The sequence below is a fragment of the Ambystoma mexicanum genome, chromosome 3p (assembly GCF_040938575.1).
Source record: "Ambystoma mexicanum isolate Mex_15411 chromosome 3p, UKY_AmexF1_1, whole genome shotgun sequence".
In the NCBI taxonomy this organism is placed as follows: Eukaryota; Metazoa; Chordata; class Amphibia; order Caudata; family Ambystomatidae; genus Ambystoma; species Ambystoma mexicanum.
In genome coordinates this window covers 785,428,923-785,447,568 of record NC_090925.1, presented here as the reverse complement: position 1 = coordinate 785,447,568, position 18,646 = coordinate 785,428,923, and the positions used below count along the sequence as shown (strand labels likewise).

At 46.4% G+C, this 18,646-nt stretch overlaps 1 protein-coding gene across 2 annotated transcripts in view; it reads right to left on the bottom strand.

The window, feature by feature from the left end:
• The window catches only part of LOC138580874 (dnaJ homolog subfamily A member 4-like), a 325,024-nt gene that overhangs the window by 15,446 nt on the left and 290,932 nt on the right, over nucleotides 1-18,646 (bottom strand). For both annotated transcript variants that reach the window (XM_069651762.1, XM_069651763.1), the window contains one exon: nucleotides 14,320-14,550. In XM_069651762.1, coding sequence (XP_069507863.1) covers nucleotides 14,320-14,550 — 231 coding nt within the window. The remainder of the gene's footprint in view (nucleotides 1-14,319; nucleotides 14,551-18,646) is intronic.

Here is an 18,646-nt window from a genome sequence, read left to right as displayed (position 1 = left end):
GTGGTCAGTATGACGCAGAGACCAGTGATTGGTTATTACTACGAAAGACAGATCAGAAACGAAACTGATACTGGTTTTTTCTTTACCGAGGATTCCCAGCCTGACGACGGGGAATATTCATGAGCATGTGAATCCATGCCAGACCCCATGCTGGAGAATGTAGGATCTTCCTGCCAAATATTGAAAATTTTGATACAAGCCAATTGGGGATGTTTAATTCCTGTGGTTGAAAGGAAGGGGTCAAGATTGGCCAGAACCGTTTTGGCTGGGTCTGGTGGTCTATAACAGAGTATAACCTTAATGGAAGTAGTAGGAGAGAGCCACAGAATCAAATGCCCACATTGAGAAACCTCATCGCATCATAGTGATATCAAATGCGAGACCTTCAAACTGGACTTCTAAATGACTGCAAAACCTCACCCTCATTCCATAGGACCATTAATAAATAACTAGCGAGAGAAATACAAACAAATCTAACCCATGTTGTTCAACTAAGTCATGCAGCTTGCATGTGTGTAGGACTGCAGACAGCACAATTACTAAAACAGCCTTGGCCGAAATCGATACAGATCCAAAACAGCTTGCGCATTATCAGAGGGGTGTCCGTCTATCTTATGGTCATGAATTTTAGGCTTAAGAATCAAAACATGCCCATGCTTAACAATGCAAGGTGAGGTGGACACAATCACAGATATCACTATAAGAATATGCATAGAAATAGAGACCGATCTTTCAGAAAGCATTAAAATGAATGAGCGTGGAACCCTTTCATAGCAGAGATGGTGGTGACCAGAAATATGTAATGGTGAAAGTCCCTACTGCATCCATGAGGAAGGATTTTTTTCTTTGTCAATGCATCACTACATGGCTGTCTGTTTTTTTGCAATCTATCAGGTCATCTGGGATGTGAAGCAGTCAAATTTGTGGCTCTGAGAGCTCCTTCATTTTAATGTTTTCTGAAATGTAATCCTGAGCCTTAGCCCAACTGTAGTCTCCTAGCAAACTGTAGTCTCCTAGCATGACTTTTAGAAGGGGAGCGGTGGAGACAGATTCCAAATGTGTTGATTTCACAACAAAAAGGGTCTTCATACGGTAAGTCTTTCCCAAGGCTTGGATTTAGAAATAAAGGTAATTAGTCAACCTTAAGGATGCAACCTAACAACCTTATACATGGTAGGTATACGGGGGCTCAGTGGGGTTGATACAAAGTCTTTCCCAGGTTCCCTCCTCTGGGTCCTGCCAAGTGTTGGCTTTTAAGGAGTCGGCCAGCTGTGAGGGACCCCCGGTGCTTTTCTACTGCGGCAATAGGGTGCCCAGGTTTTAACAGTCTTGTTACTGCCTGATAGAGATGGAGGACAAGCCAAAGTTGAACAATTGATCAGTTAGTCCTTCTCTGGCTCAGTAAAGAAGAAAACTAACCACATTCCTTATCGCCAGTATCTCTCTCTAGGCCATCACTCAATCTCCTGGGCACACGTTGGTTGGATTAAACAGCGTCCCGATTTCTGATGGCGCATACACAACACATACTTGGAGGCCTTCAGGCTTTAATGTAACAAGGTCTGCAAAATCTCCCAGATGGATTGTAGGCTAGGAGGAACACTGCGTGTTTGGCCAGGTGTTTAGGTTTGCCCATGCTCAAGAGATTTGAGACTTCTAGAAGAACCAAGAAGGTAAATTAACTTTTATTTTCACTGCCGCTGAGGACGTGTAATAATGTATCAACTGGAGCTGTGGTTCTTCCCCATCACCAGGGATTGGATCTGTAATGCAGGCTCACTCACTTTCCTCTTCTCCAACCAACGCCTTCATGTCTGGGCTTGGGTCCAGGTCGCCACATTAACCCGCATGCTTTATGCCGGCTAACCTGGCTGTTGTTACTTAAGCTCGTTACACCTCAGACAACCAGGGTCGGACTGGGCCATAACATTGTCTCGGGCACCAATGAAAAAGTAGCCCACAGTCGCATATGGCTATTTATTCCTTTAGTGACGCTGTTTAAATAGTATCCAAGAGGGAGTTTTTTGATAAAGCGTGATGCAATTTGTGCATTTTAAATGAGCAACGCAGGTCACAACTACTAGCCGCTGAGTGATTTAATTAATCAAACTGGCCTAAATTGGCCAACAAAAGTAGCACACTGACCCAAAAAACTGGCCCACACCAGCATTTTGTGTTTTTGGTTCAGCCATGGGCCTATTACCCTACATGCCAGTCCGATCCTGCAGACAACTAGTAATCTGACGACTTCTAAAAGTGTCCACACTTTCCATTTTCACTCCTTGTTTTTTTTCCTTCCTTTCTGATTTGTTCCCTCGTTTTAACTTTTTTGTCCCCCCCCGTATCCCTCCCCACCTGCTTCCTTGGTATTCCCCTCCGACAAACTTCTGTATTTTCTTTGCTTAAGCACCCTTTGCCACTTCTGTGCTCTCTTGGTCCTTGACAGATGCCATCAAGCCTTTTCTCTTCCTAGTATGGTTCCTCTAATCCGACTCTTCCTTGATAGTCTCATGCTATCATGCTTACTCTCCTCCTACCTCAGCTCCTTGTGCACCACATGCACCCCTTAGCCATCTCTTCACTACCCTCCACTGCGTCTGCCGCCTTCAGCTACCTCCACATCTCCATCTTTAGCTCTCTCTGCACCTTTTCCTGCAAGTGGTGCTCTATCTTGCTTCACTGCCACGTCAAACTGTATGGACAAATCTTTATTTGCACCCAGGGAAGTGCCATTAGCCAATCAGGTGGCTGGAACAACGGGCGAGTATATAATAATGATGTGTTATCTATATAGCGCTTTAATCCAAAGCGCTTTACAGAGCACATATTTACATACAATATTACCCAACCGAAATTGGTACTCATTTATTGACCTTGGAAGGATGAAAGGCTGAGTTGGCCATGCCGGGATTCGAACCTGCGACCTGCAGATCACGCTCAGATCGCAGCGAGCGCACAATTCGCTCAGCTATCTCCCCAACTTATACATAATTAATATACCTTCTCAGCCCGCTGTTCCAGCCACCCAATGCCCTTCCCTGGGAGGCGCAAATCTTCTGAGTGGAAAAATAAATAAAAAACCATTCACACTACCCCCGGTGTGGGGAGAGGACATGGCCTTTACCAGCCCCCAGCCCTCACTGAGGACCTCACTTCGCTCAGTCCTACCTAGGTTCGGGCTGGGGGCTGTTAAAGGCCATGCCCTCCCCCACAGCAGGGGTGAAAGCCATAGTCTGAACATTACATTTTTATACTGCATTTCTGTCACCTCGCTCTCCTCCTTAGGGTGTTGCCTTGGGTTCTCAGACACGTTACTACTGGCTGAGATGCAGGACATATCAGGATCAGCCCTATGTACAGCTGAAGGCCACAAGAGGCTCCCCTGGGAACAACAATCAGGAAAAATGAAAAAGTAGAAAAAAGACCAGTTCCCAGCAACACCAGGGACAATAGCAGAGAGACCAACCATTGATTAACTAGGTAATCAGGTGACGAGAGAGTGTCATCCCACCAGAACTCCCTAGGGGCGTCCAGCCAGGGCCGTCCCAGTTAAGGGCGGAACTGTAAAGGGTGAAGTCCAGCCATTGACCCGCCTCTCTGCATATGAGCCTTTGCCTTTCTCCTTGTTGCACATCGGAGTACTCCAATATTCACAATTACTGTGCTGTCACTCCAATGCTCATCTGCCCAGCACCCACTCACCTCTTCCTACGCTTTCTCCAATCACGCTACAACTTCCCCCTTTCCTATCCCCATTATAAAACGCAAACTCCCCACTACTCCATCTCTCTTCCACCTCTTTCCAACAAACAAAGCCGACAAGCTAACCATACCTCCTCTAACACCTATCCATCTCACCTCTCTTCCTCTGAAACACTTCCTTTATCACGGACTACTTTTACTCCAGCTCTCCTACCCTAGACCTTCTTGCTATCACTGAACCATCGATTTCTCCATCTGCCTCTGCCAATATGGAAGTCCCACACAACTCCAAACTATCCTTCACTCACTCTCTTTGACTGACTGGCAGAGGTGGAGGCAGCGTACACCTACTGTCTTCTTGCTGCAATGCCTCACAAATCTACAATGCCACATCCTACCTCTCAATTCACCATCTCCACTATTGCTCCACCTTACTCAGTTCACATCTCCATCTTTCGCCCTCTTTGATGATCTTGGGAAACTCCTTGATTCGCTTTCCACTAAAAATCTAATTCTCTTGCCTCTTCCACGAACACTGCCTGCTTTCTCCAACTTTCAATCCATACTATACTATTCATTTGCCTCTCATTTCCCACTGCTTATTTTCATGCACAAGTCTCAGCATCCTCAGCCATGAGTCACCCCATTCACACTGCACAGCCATGCGCCGGCTACTTCGCAAAATCAGGCGGACTCACTCGGATGAGGCACCTGCAACGCTACCTCTCTGCCCTGAACTCTCTCAAGTCCTCTCTTGAAAGGGAGGAAAATAATGTTACCAGCTACAGGGCACGCTAAACTCACTCCTCCCAAGTCTACGACTATAAACACTGCTCTCACAGATAATAACCTAGCTGAATACTTTGCTGCAAACAAGTCTATCCTGACCTTCCTCACATCCTCTTCCTACATTTTACTCTTTACCTACTCTACCAATAACCTCTGTCTCCATCTCCCACTTTAGTCACCCTAATACTGAAGTCCGATCAATACCGATGTAGGCTAAACCCTCTTGTGCCCCATCACACCCTCTTGCTCCTTAGCTAGTTAAGTCCATTGACCCTTTGTGACATCTCACCTCACTAAACTCTTCAACCTGTCCTTCGACTCTGCTTGCTTTTCCCTCTATTTCCAAAAGAGCCACAGGCATACTTCTCATAAAAAAGCAAAGGGCTGACCCGAACCTAAAGCTAACTTTTGCCCTGTCTCTCCCCTTTGGCACTACTCCAAAGTGCTTGAAATGGCTGTGTTCAACCGTCTAACCAATTTGTTAGACATCCACAACCTTCGAGAACTCCGCTCAAGTCACTCCATGGAAACTTCTCTCGGTAATGTGTCCAACTTCATAGTCTCTGCCAAGCACTCCAATCCATCCTCTATCCTAATTCTTTCACCCGCCTGCTGCCTTTGACATCGTTGATCACTCATCTTCTGAATACTCCTTCTTGGGATTTGCGATCAAGCCCTTGCCTGGATTGGACCCTACCTGGCAACTCAGCAATTCTCGGTCTCCTGGATCAACACTAACTCTGAACTCACTCCAACTGTTAGTGTTCCACAAGTATCTGTCTTGGGTCCGCTCCTCTTTACACTATACACCTCTTCTCTTGGGGCACTAATCTCCTTTCTCGCACCAACTCTTCGTGGAAAACACCCAAATAGTCTCTTTTCTTGAACTCTCCTCTGATCTCCATCTAAATTTCCAACTGGCTCTCTGCTATTAGATATTGGATGGTTTTGTGTTCTGATGTTAAATTCTACCAAAACAGAGGTGCTCTACATCCTTGCCAAATGCTCTCCCTCTACACACCTTCTTGTAATCCCTACTCTGCCCCCTCGTGGCTCCTCGCCCTCCCTGTGCTTCCGCCCTTTTTCTCTTTTTGCTCCACTTGCATGCAATTATCTTCCCCCATTGCCAGGTCCAGCAGGTCTGTGGTGCACAGAGTGGGGGTGAGGAGTGTGAAAATGCTTTAGATTGGGGTGCTCTGCAATACATTTCTCTTTTCCTTAACCACTACCGCCTTAGAAAAAACAAGACTATGAACCCTTTCCAAGATGGTGGAGGACTTCAACAATGATTGGTGTTTATTTCTCTAGTGAAGAGTGATGGAACTCTGATGAGCGTTCCCAACTGCCTTTAATCCTTACACTTGAAGCAAGACTGTCCTAGCTTGGTGTTGGCTTCTTTTGGGGCCAAATTTGTGAAGACAATCTTGGAGAAAACATGTAACCTTTGTGGGACATGTTAGTGAAACTAGTGGGAGAGAACGGTTTTAAAAGCTTTCAAAGTTTACAAGTTATGATAGTGTAGTCACTTTGGTTAATGAAGAAACTCCGATGTGGAACCAAATGAGTCAGAAGAGATTACCAAGAGTTTGTGAATTATGACTGTCAGCAATGGATTTGCTTAATGCACAGAGGTTCGTCGTCACAGCGTGAGTCAACGAATTAGCAGCACAGCGGGTACAGCTGAGGCAAAGGTATGCCAGGCACAGAGTCGCTGTTTGTGCAAAAGAGAGCCGGGAAGAGCGAGATAGTGGTGAGACCAAGTATCCTTTAGCGTGTTCTTCTGCGTGCAAGATTAAAGGAAAGATCCCAAGGACGATTGTAACGGGAGGGTTCGGAAGAGGAGAGCAAATGACTTAACCCTAGTAATGTTCTTTCGACTGGATGTTCCTACCATGTATTCCTATCTTTGATCTACAAGTCTGCTGGCAGTTATGGAATAATATTTACCATAGTATCGGGCGCCATGGTCGTCGAGTCGGGTCCCTCGAAGCCCGCCGTTGTGACTTCCGCTGTGACATTGACGCTGGTATAAGTAGCTTGCGCGGGGACCATTGCCTCATTTTGTTTTTTCCCCTTCCAATGCTCAGCCGTCTTAAGGAATGACCCAGACGTTGAGAGGACAGTGTAAAATCACAGAAATTCTCGGAAAGTAAGAGGGGAAGGAGGACGATGAGGAACACACGGGTGGGAGGAACATCCAGTCGAAAGAGCATTACCAGGGGTAAGTAATTTGTTCTTCGAATGGCTTTGGTCCTTCCATGTATTCCTCATCTTTGATACACTCCCAAAACGGTAAGTATAAGGAGGTGGGCATAGAGAATTATTATTAATGCTGTGAGGTACAGCCTTTCCAAATCTGGCCTCCAACCTGACAGAGTCCAGACAGTCATATTTGCTGAAGGTATGTAAAGAGGAACAAGTTGCTTCACTACAGAGGTCTTGTCTGGACACCCCTCTTTGAAGAGCCGAAGAAGCAGCCACTCCTCGGGTGGAATGCACCCTTAAACCTTTGGGCAATTATTTGCCAGCTAATAAGTAGCATTCTGAAATGGATAGTATTATCCAGCGTGACATGTTTGCTTGGTGACAGCTAGCCCCAATTTATGACCCGAGTAGCCCACGAAAAGCTGGCCATCTTGACTAACCTTGGAAATGTAAAATCTTAGGGCCCTTTTAGGGTCAAAGCGATGTAATCACTCTTCCTCCTTAGAAGGATGATGCGTTGGACAGAAGGCAGGTAACACAAATGTTCAGTGTTAAGTGGAATTAATATACCACTTTTACCCTCAAAAAGGTAGTTTAGCAGAAAGAGCCAGAGGTTCACTGACTGTGGACTGAAATTATTGCCGTCAAAAAGATAGTCTTTAGCGTTAGCATTCTGAGAGGACACGAAAGCAAGGGTTCAAAAGGTGCCCCCATGACAGCTACAAGTTCAGGTCCCAGACCCTTTCAAATCAAAAGGAACCAGCAGAAAAGATGTTTGTTAACCCTTTCAAGAATTGAATTACAATAGGGACCTTGAAATAACCCTGAAAAGGTGAACGCTTAAAAATAGAAAGCACTGCTAAGTAACTTTTTACTGTGGAGACCTGAAGCCCTAAATTCTGCAGTAGTGTTACATCTAAAAGGATCAAAATTATTTTCTCTGCACCAGCTGCAAAATGTGTTCCAACGGCAGCAGTACAGAGATCTTGTTGAAGGCCTTCTGGATGAAAGCAACACCTCCATTACGTCTTCCGGAAGGTCCCAATCTTTGTAGCTTACCCTTTCAGAAACCAGGCATGAAGAGAGTACTGCTTTCTGGATGAAGGAGATCCCCCCCTCTTGCAAGAGCAAGACCTCTCTTTGAGAAAGGTTAATTGGAGGGCAGACAAACATCTCTAGAAGGTCCGGATAACATGTTCTCCTGGCCCAATCCAGAGCAATCAGTATCATGACCTTTCCGAACTTTCTCAACCTCCTGAGGTCATGAGGAATGACAGGGACTGGTGGAAATGCATACCGAAGTGGACATTCACAGTATACAAATGTGTCCCCTAGAGCTCCTCTCTGGGAACATTCCCTTCAGCAGAATAGGTCGCACTTCCTGTTGACGCTGGATGCAAACAGATACACCTGAGGGGTTCCTCAAAGGGCAAAGATCTCCAGAAGGACTTCCTGAGCCAACTCACACTCGTGGGCGATAGTGGTCTGCGCCTGCGCTGAGCATCTGCGTGCATGGTTTTCTTCTCCAGCTAGATGAACTGCCAGCAGAGAGATTCCTTTTCTTAGTGCCCAAAACCAGAGCTGCATTGCTTCTTGGCGCAGAGGCAGTGACCCTACACCCCTCTGTTTGTTGAGGTAGTACGTGGCCACTGTATAGTTCTTAATTATCAGGACATTATTCCCCCGCACAGAGGGCAGAAAAGCCATTGGCGCTAGTCCGATTGCTCTTTGCTCTAACAGGTTGATGTGATGTCTGGGCCCAGACCAAAGCCAATGCCTGCTGACTGAAAGGTCCTTCATATGAGCTCCCCACCCTCTGAGGGATGCATCTGACAATTGTAATCTCTGAATACGGTTGAAATTTTTTTTTTTTTTTTTTTAAATGTTCTCCTTTCCTCACGTTCACTCGACAGGCCCACCACATGAGATCGTGAGTGACCTTGTTTGGGACCTGAAGGTCTGTCATTCTGCCGGAGAACTGAGACCACTGGGATCTGAGAGTTCACTAAGCAAGGTTCAAACTGAGGGTGGTAGCTGCTTGGAGGATCGGCTGTTAGCTAAGGGTTATCCGCTTGGCCTTTCTGTAGGTTTGCGACAGGATAGGAGCATGGTGACTTTGGAAATCTGCAAAGGTACTTGCGAGGCCCATCTTGTTTCGATACCTATATTGATATCAGCAGCTTCACCTGTCTCTACAGACTCCACCATTTCCATATTGCACCAATGTGAGTCACAATTTAATTTTCAGCTGCTGACAACTTTGCACTGTAAGACAGGGAACTCGCAAGGGAACAATAGGGATAATGACACCAATTGGCCTAACCATCATTTGAAACCCTCTGATCCCTCACCTGTGAGCTCCCCTAGTACAAGGAGAAGTAGAAGTGCACCACTTGGGAGACAACGGGACAAAAGGATAAGCATGAAGTAGGCGTCCTGCCCGAGCAAATGCTCCATCAAAGGCCAAATGCTTCTCCACTACTACAGGGGACACATCAGATCGAGCCACTTTGGAAGCATTGGAAAGATCCAATGATAGACTGTACGAAGAGAACTGTCTAAATGGGAAGGGGGCACCCAGCATGTTCTGAGGAAGGGAAAGGGTAAAAGGAACGTACAGAGGCTGCTATTGATGTTACAGTTATTCTGTTCTCACATCCATTCTCTTTTGGTCCAGAGGAAATTGGCTGTGGGTGGGGGGGGGGTGGGATGCATGCTCTACATTCCCTCACAGCTTATGCACAGTATAAGGGGAGCCTGTGGGACCCGGGGTCAATATTAGATTTATCTTTCCCAGAGGGATGAGGATTCCTACTTAACGCTAGGCTAAACCCGTTACCACTTCTGAAAAGAACTACCTGGCTAAAGGCTTCAACAAAATGCCACTGTGGATGAAGATCTGGCGCACTTTATTTTGCTATGCCCATTTTACAAAAGGGAGAGGATGTTTTCATTTTGTAACTGTAATAATTCCCAATTTCTTTACGATTTGATCAATTACCTAGGCCAGTCTTTGGAAAAGAGGTTTTGTATAATAAATGTTAGGGGGGGGGGGGTTCGGTGGGGTGGGTGGGGTAGTTTAATTTAAGGGAAGGTCTGCTGGTGATTTTAAATACTTTAAAGGACGCAGTTTTAATTGGATTGAGTTATATTTTATGGTTTAGTTGTATTATGTAATTTATTGGGATTTAATGTATTCTATGTTAATGGAGAAATCTGAATAAATATTATGAAGAAGAGAGTCCACTGAAAGGACCTCATGCCCAAGATTGGCTTCTGGCATCAGGAAAATGCAGGATGCCATCAGGCGAGCAACCTTAAGAAGTCGAAGGACAGAAGATAGTGGGCACTGTGAAACTTTTGTAACATCTGTGAAAGATGTTGAGCTCTCAACTCTGGATGCAAGGCTCCCCCCCCACCCCCGAGGACAAGTTCAGGACCGCTCCAATAAACTGAAGCCTCTGTGATGGTGTCAAGTGGGACTTCTAGAAATTCAGAGAGAAGCCCAGCCCGTGGAGTAAGTGGCAAGTATGACTGGTATGATCCTGAGCTAGCTCGGGAGAACAAGCCCTGATCAGCCAGCTGTCCAGGTAAGGGTAGATGTGAATCCCTTTACTCCTTAGACTTGCTGCCACCACCGCCATAAGCTTGTTGAAAGCCCTTGGGGCAGTAGTGAGCCCGAATGGCAGAACTTCAAACTAATAATGAGAACAGTCAATCGTGAACCTCAGGTGTTTGTGATTAATTGGCACATGAAAGTAAGCATCCTGAAGGTCCAAGGACACCAACCAATCCTGGAGTCGAAGGGCCTGAAGGATCAGCAAAAGAGTTACATCTTGAACTTGTCCTTCCTGAGGAACTTGTTGAAGCATCTCAAATCCAAGCTGGATCACAGTCCTTCGTCCTTCTTGGGGATCAGAAAACAAGGAGAGTACCAACCCTGATACCGCTGCAGGTACCGACTTGATCGAACCTTTCTCCAACAGGGTAAAGATCTCCTGTAAGAGGAGTGGATACGGATCCCTCAAGGATTTTTATTTACGAGGACAATCTGGAGGCCTTGTTAAAAAGGGGAGATAGTAGCCATGGGCCACTGTCAGCAGTGCCCATCATCGGAGGATGCTCCAGATGCTGAATTAGCCTGCCTCCCACCACAGTTCTGTGAACAATTGACTCAGAGGGGGTTTGGAGTTCTTGCCGAGGCAAAGAAGTGGAGGCTGAAAGAGAAGCTTTTCCTCCTTGTCCTTTGGAACCACAGGTCGGTCTTCTTTGACCTCTCTGCGCAAATTGTCCCTTTCCTCTGGTAATAGAGGAGTAAAAAATGGAAGGGCGGATCTCTCCATCCATGGGAAGACCCCTGGGATTGAATAGGCTGATGAATTGTCGGCCCCAGCGACATTGCTGCAGCCTTAGATGCCTGCAAGTTTTCTAGACATTCTCAGCTTTGCGCCGAAAAGCTGGGAGCCATAGAATAGGGTGTCTAACAAACGTGACAGAATGTCAGGTGCAAACCCGGACTTCCTGAGCCATGCAAATCTCTTGGCGAAAGTGCTCGCCATCATAGCTGTGCTCACAGAATCTTCTGAATTCAGGCCACATTGGAGAGACTGGCACATGGCATCTTCGCCTTCCTGCACCGGGTTTAGAAAACCTTTCCCCTCTTCGCCCTCAGGGATATGGTGCAACGAGAAAGCAATAAGATCTCACAAGGTGTGAGTGTACTTAGCTAGGGCACAAGTTGCGTTTATGGATTTGGGGGCTATGCTGCCTGCACTAAATACCCTTTTACAGAGGGTGTCAACCCTTTTGTCGTCGCTATCCGGGGGCAATAGTTGGATAGGTCGGCGCATTTGAAGTTGACGTTGCTGCCTATACCACCAAACTCCCTGGAGTGGGGGGTCTAGTCAAAAACTCAGAGTTAATAGAGGAAGCTATGTATTTTTTTCAAGTTCTTGTTGACTGCCGGTGTAGTGTCAAGTTTTAGCCAGTTTCCTGAAACCCTACTCCTTAAGGCGGTGTGGAATGGCAATACTGGCTCTCTTGGGGATCCACTATCGAGGAAGTCACTTAGATAATCGTTTTCTAATATAGCCACTGGCTTTCCCAAGCCCAGATATTCAGTGACTTTTCCCATCACTGCTCTGTATTGCAGATGTAGGTCCACCATCAGGTGCTGCAAAGTCTCAGGTGTGTAGGATTGTGACATTTTGGATCATTCTGGTAGAAATGGGCCTCTTCATAGTGTTGTACCTCTTCATGGGCAGCAGTAGTGCGAGGTTTAAAGCCATTTGATTTTGTGCCGTTTCTCCGTCGAAACATGACTGAACCATCCGTCGAGTGTGTTGTATGCACGCCTATAGCTGCTGATAATTCTTTATTGCCTTGCAATAAACACGGTTGCGGAACTGCAGCAGGCTTTTTTTGCATTAAGTCATTAGGTCGCTAAGCGCCTTCCACCGGCATGCAGCCTTCTTTTGACGGTTCAGTCAAAGAGCGGCCTTGGGCTATGCATTTGGGCGTGTGTTTTTTTGTCGCTAGAGGCTCTTCTGCATAGCAGCGTGCTGCGACTGCCTTTTAGGGCTGGGGACTGACACAAAGGAGCCTGATGGTTCCTTGTGGTGTCTTCGGGCTCCAATCCTGAGCCTCCACTGCCCGGTCCTTATTGATCAGACTCAGAGACCGACAGCCATTTCAGACTTGGCCATCATAGCATGTGCCACCCACTGCTTTGTTCGATGCTCCTTTAAGGTCTTAGGAGTAAAAGGTTTGCAGGAAGCGCAACAAGTCTCCCGGTGATCACAAGGAAGGCAGTGGCTATACTCCTTCCACTGATGCATTTTGTAGCAATTTGAACAGAATTTAATGGTGCGTGAAAATTCAAAGGGCAGAACTGAAGCAGTAAGTCTGAGAATTGGGGGTATGCATTCTTTGTAAAAAAAAAGTAATCAGTCCCCCCCACTCTCCCTACTGCTTGGTCAAAGCCAATAGGCCGAAGGCCGCCACCGAAACGATCGTCTGTTTCGGCAGTCGAGAAGGTCTTCCGTCTAGATGTTCATTGATCTTTAATATCGAAATATTGCTAAAGTGATGCAAAACCCTTTAAATTTTCTGAAAGGGATCCAGAAAAAAAACCTCCCTCTAGCACTGAGCACTCTGATACTAAGTACATCACACGTGTCCGATTGGTGATCGGACCTTCGAGGCACTCCATGGAGAGGGCATGTATGTCAGATGGCAAAAACCTGGCAGACACAGACCTAGCCAAGGTGGGCCTGTGTGGCAAAGGCCAGGTGAAGTTAATGGAGAATGCAACATGTTCAGGGAAATAATGTTAAAAAAATAAATAAAAGATAAATAAAGAAGGAGTGGTTGGGTAATGCAACTTTTCCGGTTCATGTAGAAAAAGGGACTGATGGGAGGCACCAGAGGGTGGGTCTGCCAGGGCAGAGCATTGTCCAAACATGCCTGTGAAATGTATAGGGTATAGTACTCTTGCGATGGAAATGGCTCCGCTCCCATTCCCAATGGGTGCGGTTGTGGGCGGAAGAAGGGTGGGGGAAGACTTCCACATAGTATAGGGAAAAGGGACCAGACATAGGATTATCTACGTGTTGGATGGTACTTTGGCTTTCCTGTTTCAGCCACTGGACATCCATCATAGCCACTGCTTCCTTTAGATCACACTCTTCCCTTTCTTCAGTCTTCTTTCCTTAGCCCAACACCTTACTGCAGCATCTTGGGACTTAAACACCACTCAGCTGCAACCAGTATGCCAAGAAGCCAAAGCAGTAACCAGAGGCCTCTGATGAGCAAGAAACAGGCGGAAGTTTTCAGAAAGAGAACTTTGTGAAGACATGGTTCATATACTCCAACACTGACATTGCTTAACATTGAGACATCCACAGTACTAGGAACCGTATCTTGTACAACTAATTAGTGGCAAACTATTTCCCCATAAGAAACAATTGCAGTAGGGGGCACAAGTTCTGAGACCTACTTGAAGTAAACCGGTTGCAACTGCAGGCTCAGCCTAGGTGAGCTAAAGCTCTTGGGCAAAAGTACTGACCATTCATATATCAGAGACTATGATATTTAAAAAGATCGTAATAGCAACTATGTACAAGTCCTACTTACCCGTAATAATACAAAATAACCATTAACCATATTGTTTAAACACATAGCCTGTTATAATGCATCGGTCGCCCCACACCTCTCTGGAGAAGAGCTACCCTAATTGGGCTAAGGAAAACCAGAAAGTACACGAAGCTTGTATAGATCAGGGCGGCAACTCGGAAGCTTGATTCGGGACTGCATTATGTGCCTGATGGCTACGCAACTCTAGGATTACAAATGCCCAAATGAAGCTTCCATGTACAAATGTAGATTTTCAAATGTGAGCATGCCAAGGAAATAACCCAAAGTTGATTAATAATGGCTGCAAGTAGTAGTTGGATTCGGAAAGCTATCCTCTCAGTTTATTTGCTTTTATGGGGTGTGTGTGGATTTCATTGCTTTCTACACTCTCTCTTTCTCACCAATCTACTCATAGATTTTGGTCTTATTTAAATCAAGTAGATTAACTGAGAGCAGTCACAGAGATACCAAAAAGCTCACACAACATACCTGGATGTGATGTGATTATAAGAACACGGTTATCCAGTGTCTGAATTGTTCTTTTGAATCCACACAGTGCTTCAACCAGTTCAATATCCAATTTCATTATCAGGTTGTCTTCCTGCCGACGAAAGACAGCATGATCTTGTTGATCCAACACTATGATAACATCTCCAGATTCCAGACCCGGCTCCTGATCCCCTTCACCATGGAAGGTAATTCGCTGCCCATCTTTCATACCTACAGCACAATACAAATAAACAAAAGCCCATTAAGATTGCAGTAAAACATTTTAAAGAGTGTGGACTGTTGCCAGGAAGGCATCATAAATACAGACTATGATTTCAGTTATAGTGATTTTAACCCCAGAGTTAAACGCAAAGAAATAAACCTACCAATGACATTATGTCTTCAAGATTGGCATCGTATTAATCTTCAGGACAATCCAAGCTGACAGATTTTCTGAAAATACTTTGAAAAAGACAACTTCAACCTTTTGAAGCAGATTTTGCCTACAACCAACATTGCGGTTGGTGGGGGTGAGGTGCTGAAGGGTTCAAATGGGAAGGGCTTGCCTCCGTGCTATAAATATATGAAAGCACTGTAGAAGCCTGCATCTCAGCAGTACACAAAATTGCAGTTTCGATGGTTTAGAACATCCAGGGTGGAAGGATGCATCAGTAATGAAGAAAACACCAGTTCGCTGGGGTGGTTACATTACCTCAAAAAATATAGTCCTATTGAGAACCATGCCAAAACTCAAGCAATGTTTAGAATGGGGCCACAGTCCAGACTCTCCTGCAGGTGTAGCAATTGCCCCGGATGTGCATCATAGAGACTTGATGAAGGCGTGCGCTTAGGTACCACCTGCTTCTTTGGACAAATCACCAATGTAACTACTGTACACATGTGATATCCTGCTGTAGGATTCAATAGGAGCGGGTGCCCTCTTACTTCCAAATTAGAGCTTAAGCTCATATTTGAAGCTCTTCCCAATTCCATGCTATGCCTTTTACCCAGTCAAACTGCGGTAGAGGGAGTTTCAACTTTTTCACTCACAAAAGGGAAGATTTAAAGAAATGCAGCAGTCAAAATGTTAGAAGACAGGACCTATGCCTTACGCAGCAAAAGTTCAAAGAATTTAGTTACTAAAATGATTAGCTCATTTAGTCTCACAGGGTATCCTCGTTAATCCTAAACATTTCCAGAGCATAATTTGAAGAGTAATAGAAATACTATTTTGTACCAAGTACAGAAGGGGTCATTGGCTTAAAAAAATAAAAAAAAATAAAAAGAATTAAGGGCATGACCAAACTCCAAAAGTTCTGAAGCAGAAGTCTAAAACATAATGCAGAAAGTGCAAGGAACAGTACGTTTGCAGGAATCCAATTTGATACCAGAAATCCAGTTCAGTAATGAAGGCGAGACATTCCGTGAAACCAGCTTTCAGTGGAATTAACTGATACTCAGTCATGGAAATAAGGATGTGATGAGGAGCTAATGGCAGCTCCTGGGTACCAGGTAGCAGGAGATAGTACATAGTGTGATGCAAATTAACTTCCACAACAGTTGCACACTATAACCTTTTGTACATTATGTTTGATCTGTTGTGCTTTAAATATCTTATACAGGTGTTCCAATGCTCCTTTAAACACAATCCCACAATCCCCAATACAGCTCATGTCCGGTAGGTATGTTTGTATGGCACCAGATGGTCATGGGAGTAAATAGTAGTAGCTAGCATCAAACTTACTATGCTTCGAAGCTGGTAGCAGGAGCTAAATAGCACCCAGCTCCTGGCAATTTCAAACCCTGCATTAGCATAATGAGGTCAATTTACTAGCGTATTATGATCTGGTGGATAACTTTCTAGACACTAATCACCCTCATGTTGCCCTGGGAAAGTCCTCCTCAGGAGCCAAGCTAAGAAGTTCAGAAAATGAAGAAAAGGATATAGAACCATGCCACTGCTGCGGTCATAGAAGGTCTGCCTGCCAAAAAAGGGCTATGGAGAGGAGGCACCGGAGCCAGTAGGTCAGAATACTAAACTCTTCAGCCACTGACCACAAAGTTTCAGAGCATAAGGATTGAATTGCCATCAAAATGGCCGCCGAGTTGTCCTGCGGCACTGGCTGCGACAGGCACGACGGTTGGTCTGGGGTCCCGTCAGCACCGCCGTCGCTTCCATCGTCCCCCTCATCGGGATGCCTCTCGACGGGCTGGTCCTCCTCCATGCCTGCGTCGTGGCTCTCAGGGACTTCGACAAGTTACTCCTCGGAGGTTGTGTCTGAATCCACGACGGCCACTGCCCCCCCCTTTCTCCGCCGGGGGCTTCGTGGGGGTTCTTTCGATGGGCTTGAAAGATGCCTCCCTCCGAGGTGGCAGGGCGACTCTGGGCCCCAGGGCCGCTATCACAGGTGTAACCTCTGCAGGTTGCGCCAGGGTTGCCGCGACCTCCTCGATAGAGGCCTTGGCTGGGTGAATCAAGGTCTTAGTCACCGACTGCGTGCTTGTAGCCTTCACCTTGGGGGAGGGCTCCCCGCCTTGCTCCCCCTCAGCCGAAATCTTCGGGATCGACCGGGGCCTCCCCAGAAGCTTGGCCAGGTTCTCGGATTTCCTCTTACCAGAGCCAGAGCGTTGGCTCGTGGTCGATGGCGCCGGGGAGGATGCTGCCTGGCAGCCGAGGAGCCCGACCGTTCGGCATTCGCGGTGCCCGCGGACTCGCGGTGCTTAGCCTTCTGTTGGGCCCCCGTCGTCGGGGCGCCCTCACAGGACTTAGACCGCTCGGATTTCTTCTTTTTCTTCTCACCTGACGGGCTCTTTCCCTCCAGCCAGTTGTCGAGACGAAGATGGCGGTCCCTCATGGTCCGCTACGACATGTTCCCGCAAAACGCACAGTCTTCCTCCACTTGCGTTTTGTCCTTGTGAAGACAGTAGAAACATAAGGAATGCTCGACTTCCTTGAACACGTTCTGCAGCTGGCATCCAGAGCAGGCCCTGAACAGCTTCCCGGGCGAAGAGCTCCCTTTCTCCTGGGCCATGTCTGGGGTAGGCCTCAGAAACTTCTGGAATCCTCCAAAAGCGTCGTTCGACGAAATCTTCACCCTTGAGGGGCGTAGAAACTTCCGAAACGGGTCCCCGTTGATCGGATGTAAAGACGGTGGAGCTTGAGAGCTACAGCACGAGGATGCCCAACACTTGAATGCGCGGTAAAAATATGAGGATGGCTGCCGGAGGCGGGGTTTAGGGAGAGGGCAGTCATTGGCTGTGGGCAGTATGACCCAGAGATCAGTGATTGGCTACTACTAGGAAAGACAGATCAGAAACGAAACTGATACTGATTTTTTTCTGTACCGAGGATTCCCAGCCTGACCACGGGGAATATTCATGAGCATGTGAATCCATGCCAGACCCCATGCTGGAGAATGCTGCTTATTATGCACTCCACAGTGGCTCCAAGTTGCACCCTTACTCATGAGTGACCGCTGCGGATTGTTGCTTCTGGAGAATTCTGTGCAGTCATGTTTATCAGCGAAAAGTGCGAAGAGACCTCAATTTACAATCATGATGCCACAGTGATCAGATGGCGTCAGCAGAGCAAAAAGCAAGACACAGCTCTGGGGCAGCTACATTTGGGAGCTTATTGGAGCCTGAGGTAGTCTGCTACCTGAGTGGAAGGTAGCGTTACTTGGCTCGGTCTCCTTACATTATCTAGTGCAAAGCCATAAGCTATGGAACCGCTATCCTTATGGGTCATACAAATCATACAGTATATACATAAAACAATACGCAGAAACTGGTTTTGTGTTGGCAATAAAAAGGCTGTGGCTTTTTATTAAACATAATACTAAAAACAAAATGAGTATTATGCGCATTTCCCAACAAATAGGTGTGCAGTGTTATGATAGTTCTGTACTTTTGGGCACTTGGCCCAGGAACTGGAAATTGCCCTTCTTTACTCAGTGTGCTACCCAGCATGGGCTCCCAGGTACGTGTGTTTGGGACCTGTACATTGTCTGGTGAGCCCTCCTGTTGCTGTTGGCAGATTCCTTCCAGACCCATGCTGCCATATCCGAGTGGGTCCACGGCCACTCGGGTTCCCCCAAAAGACCCTTGCTCTACTTGCAGCGAAGATACTTTATGGAATTAAAATGCTAAAATGTTCTCTCTCTCTAGTGCTCCCACCCCGGATGGGGTGTAAACCACTTCAAAAGTAAATCCAGCACAAACCACGAGAAGCTGAGTTAGCAAAAGCAGAGTACAGGTAGGCTCAGGCCAGAGTGTTAATTCTGTAGGGCTGCTCCAGCAGTCCTGTCTTTATAGGTAAAATATGTCC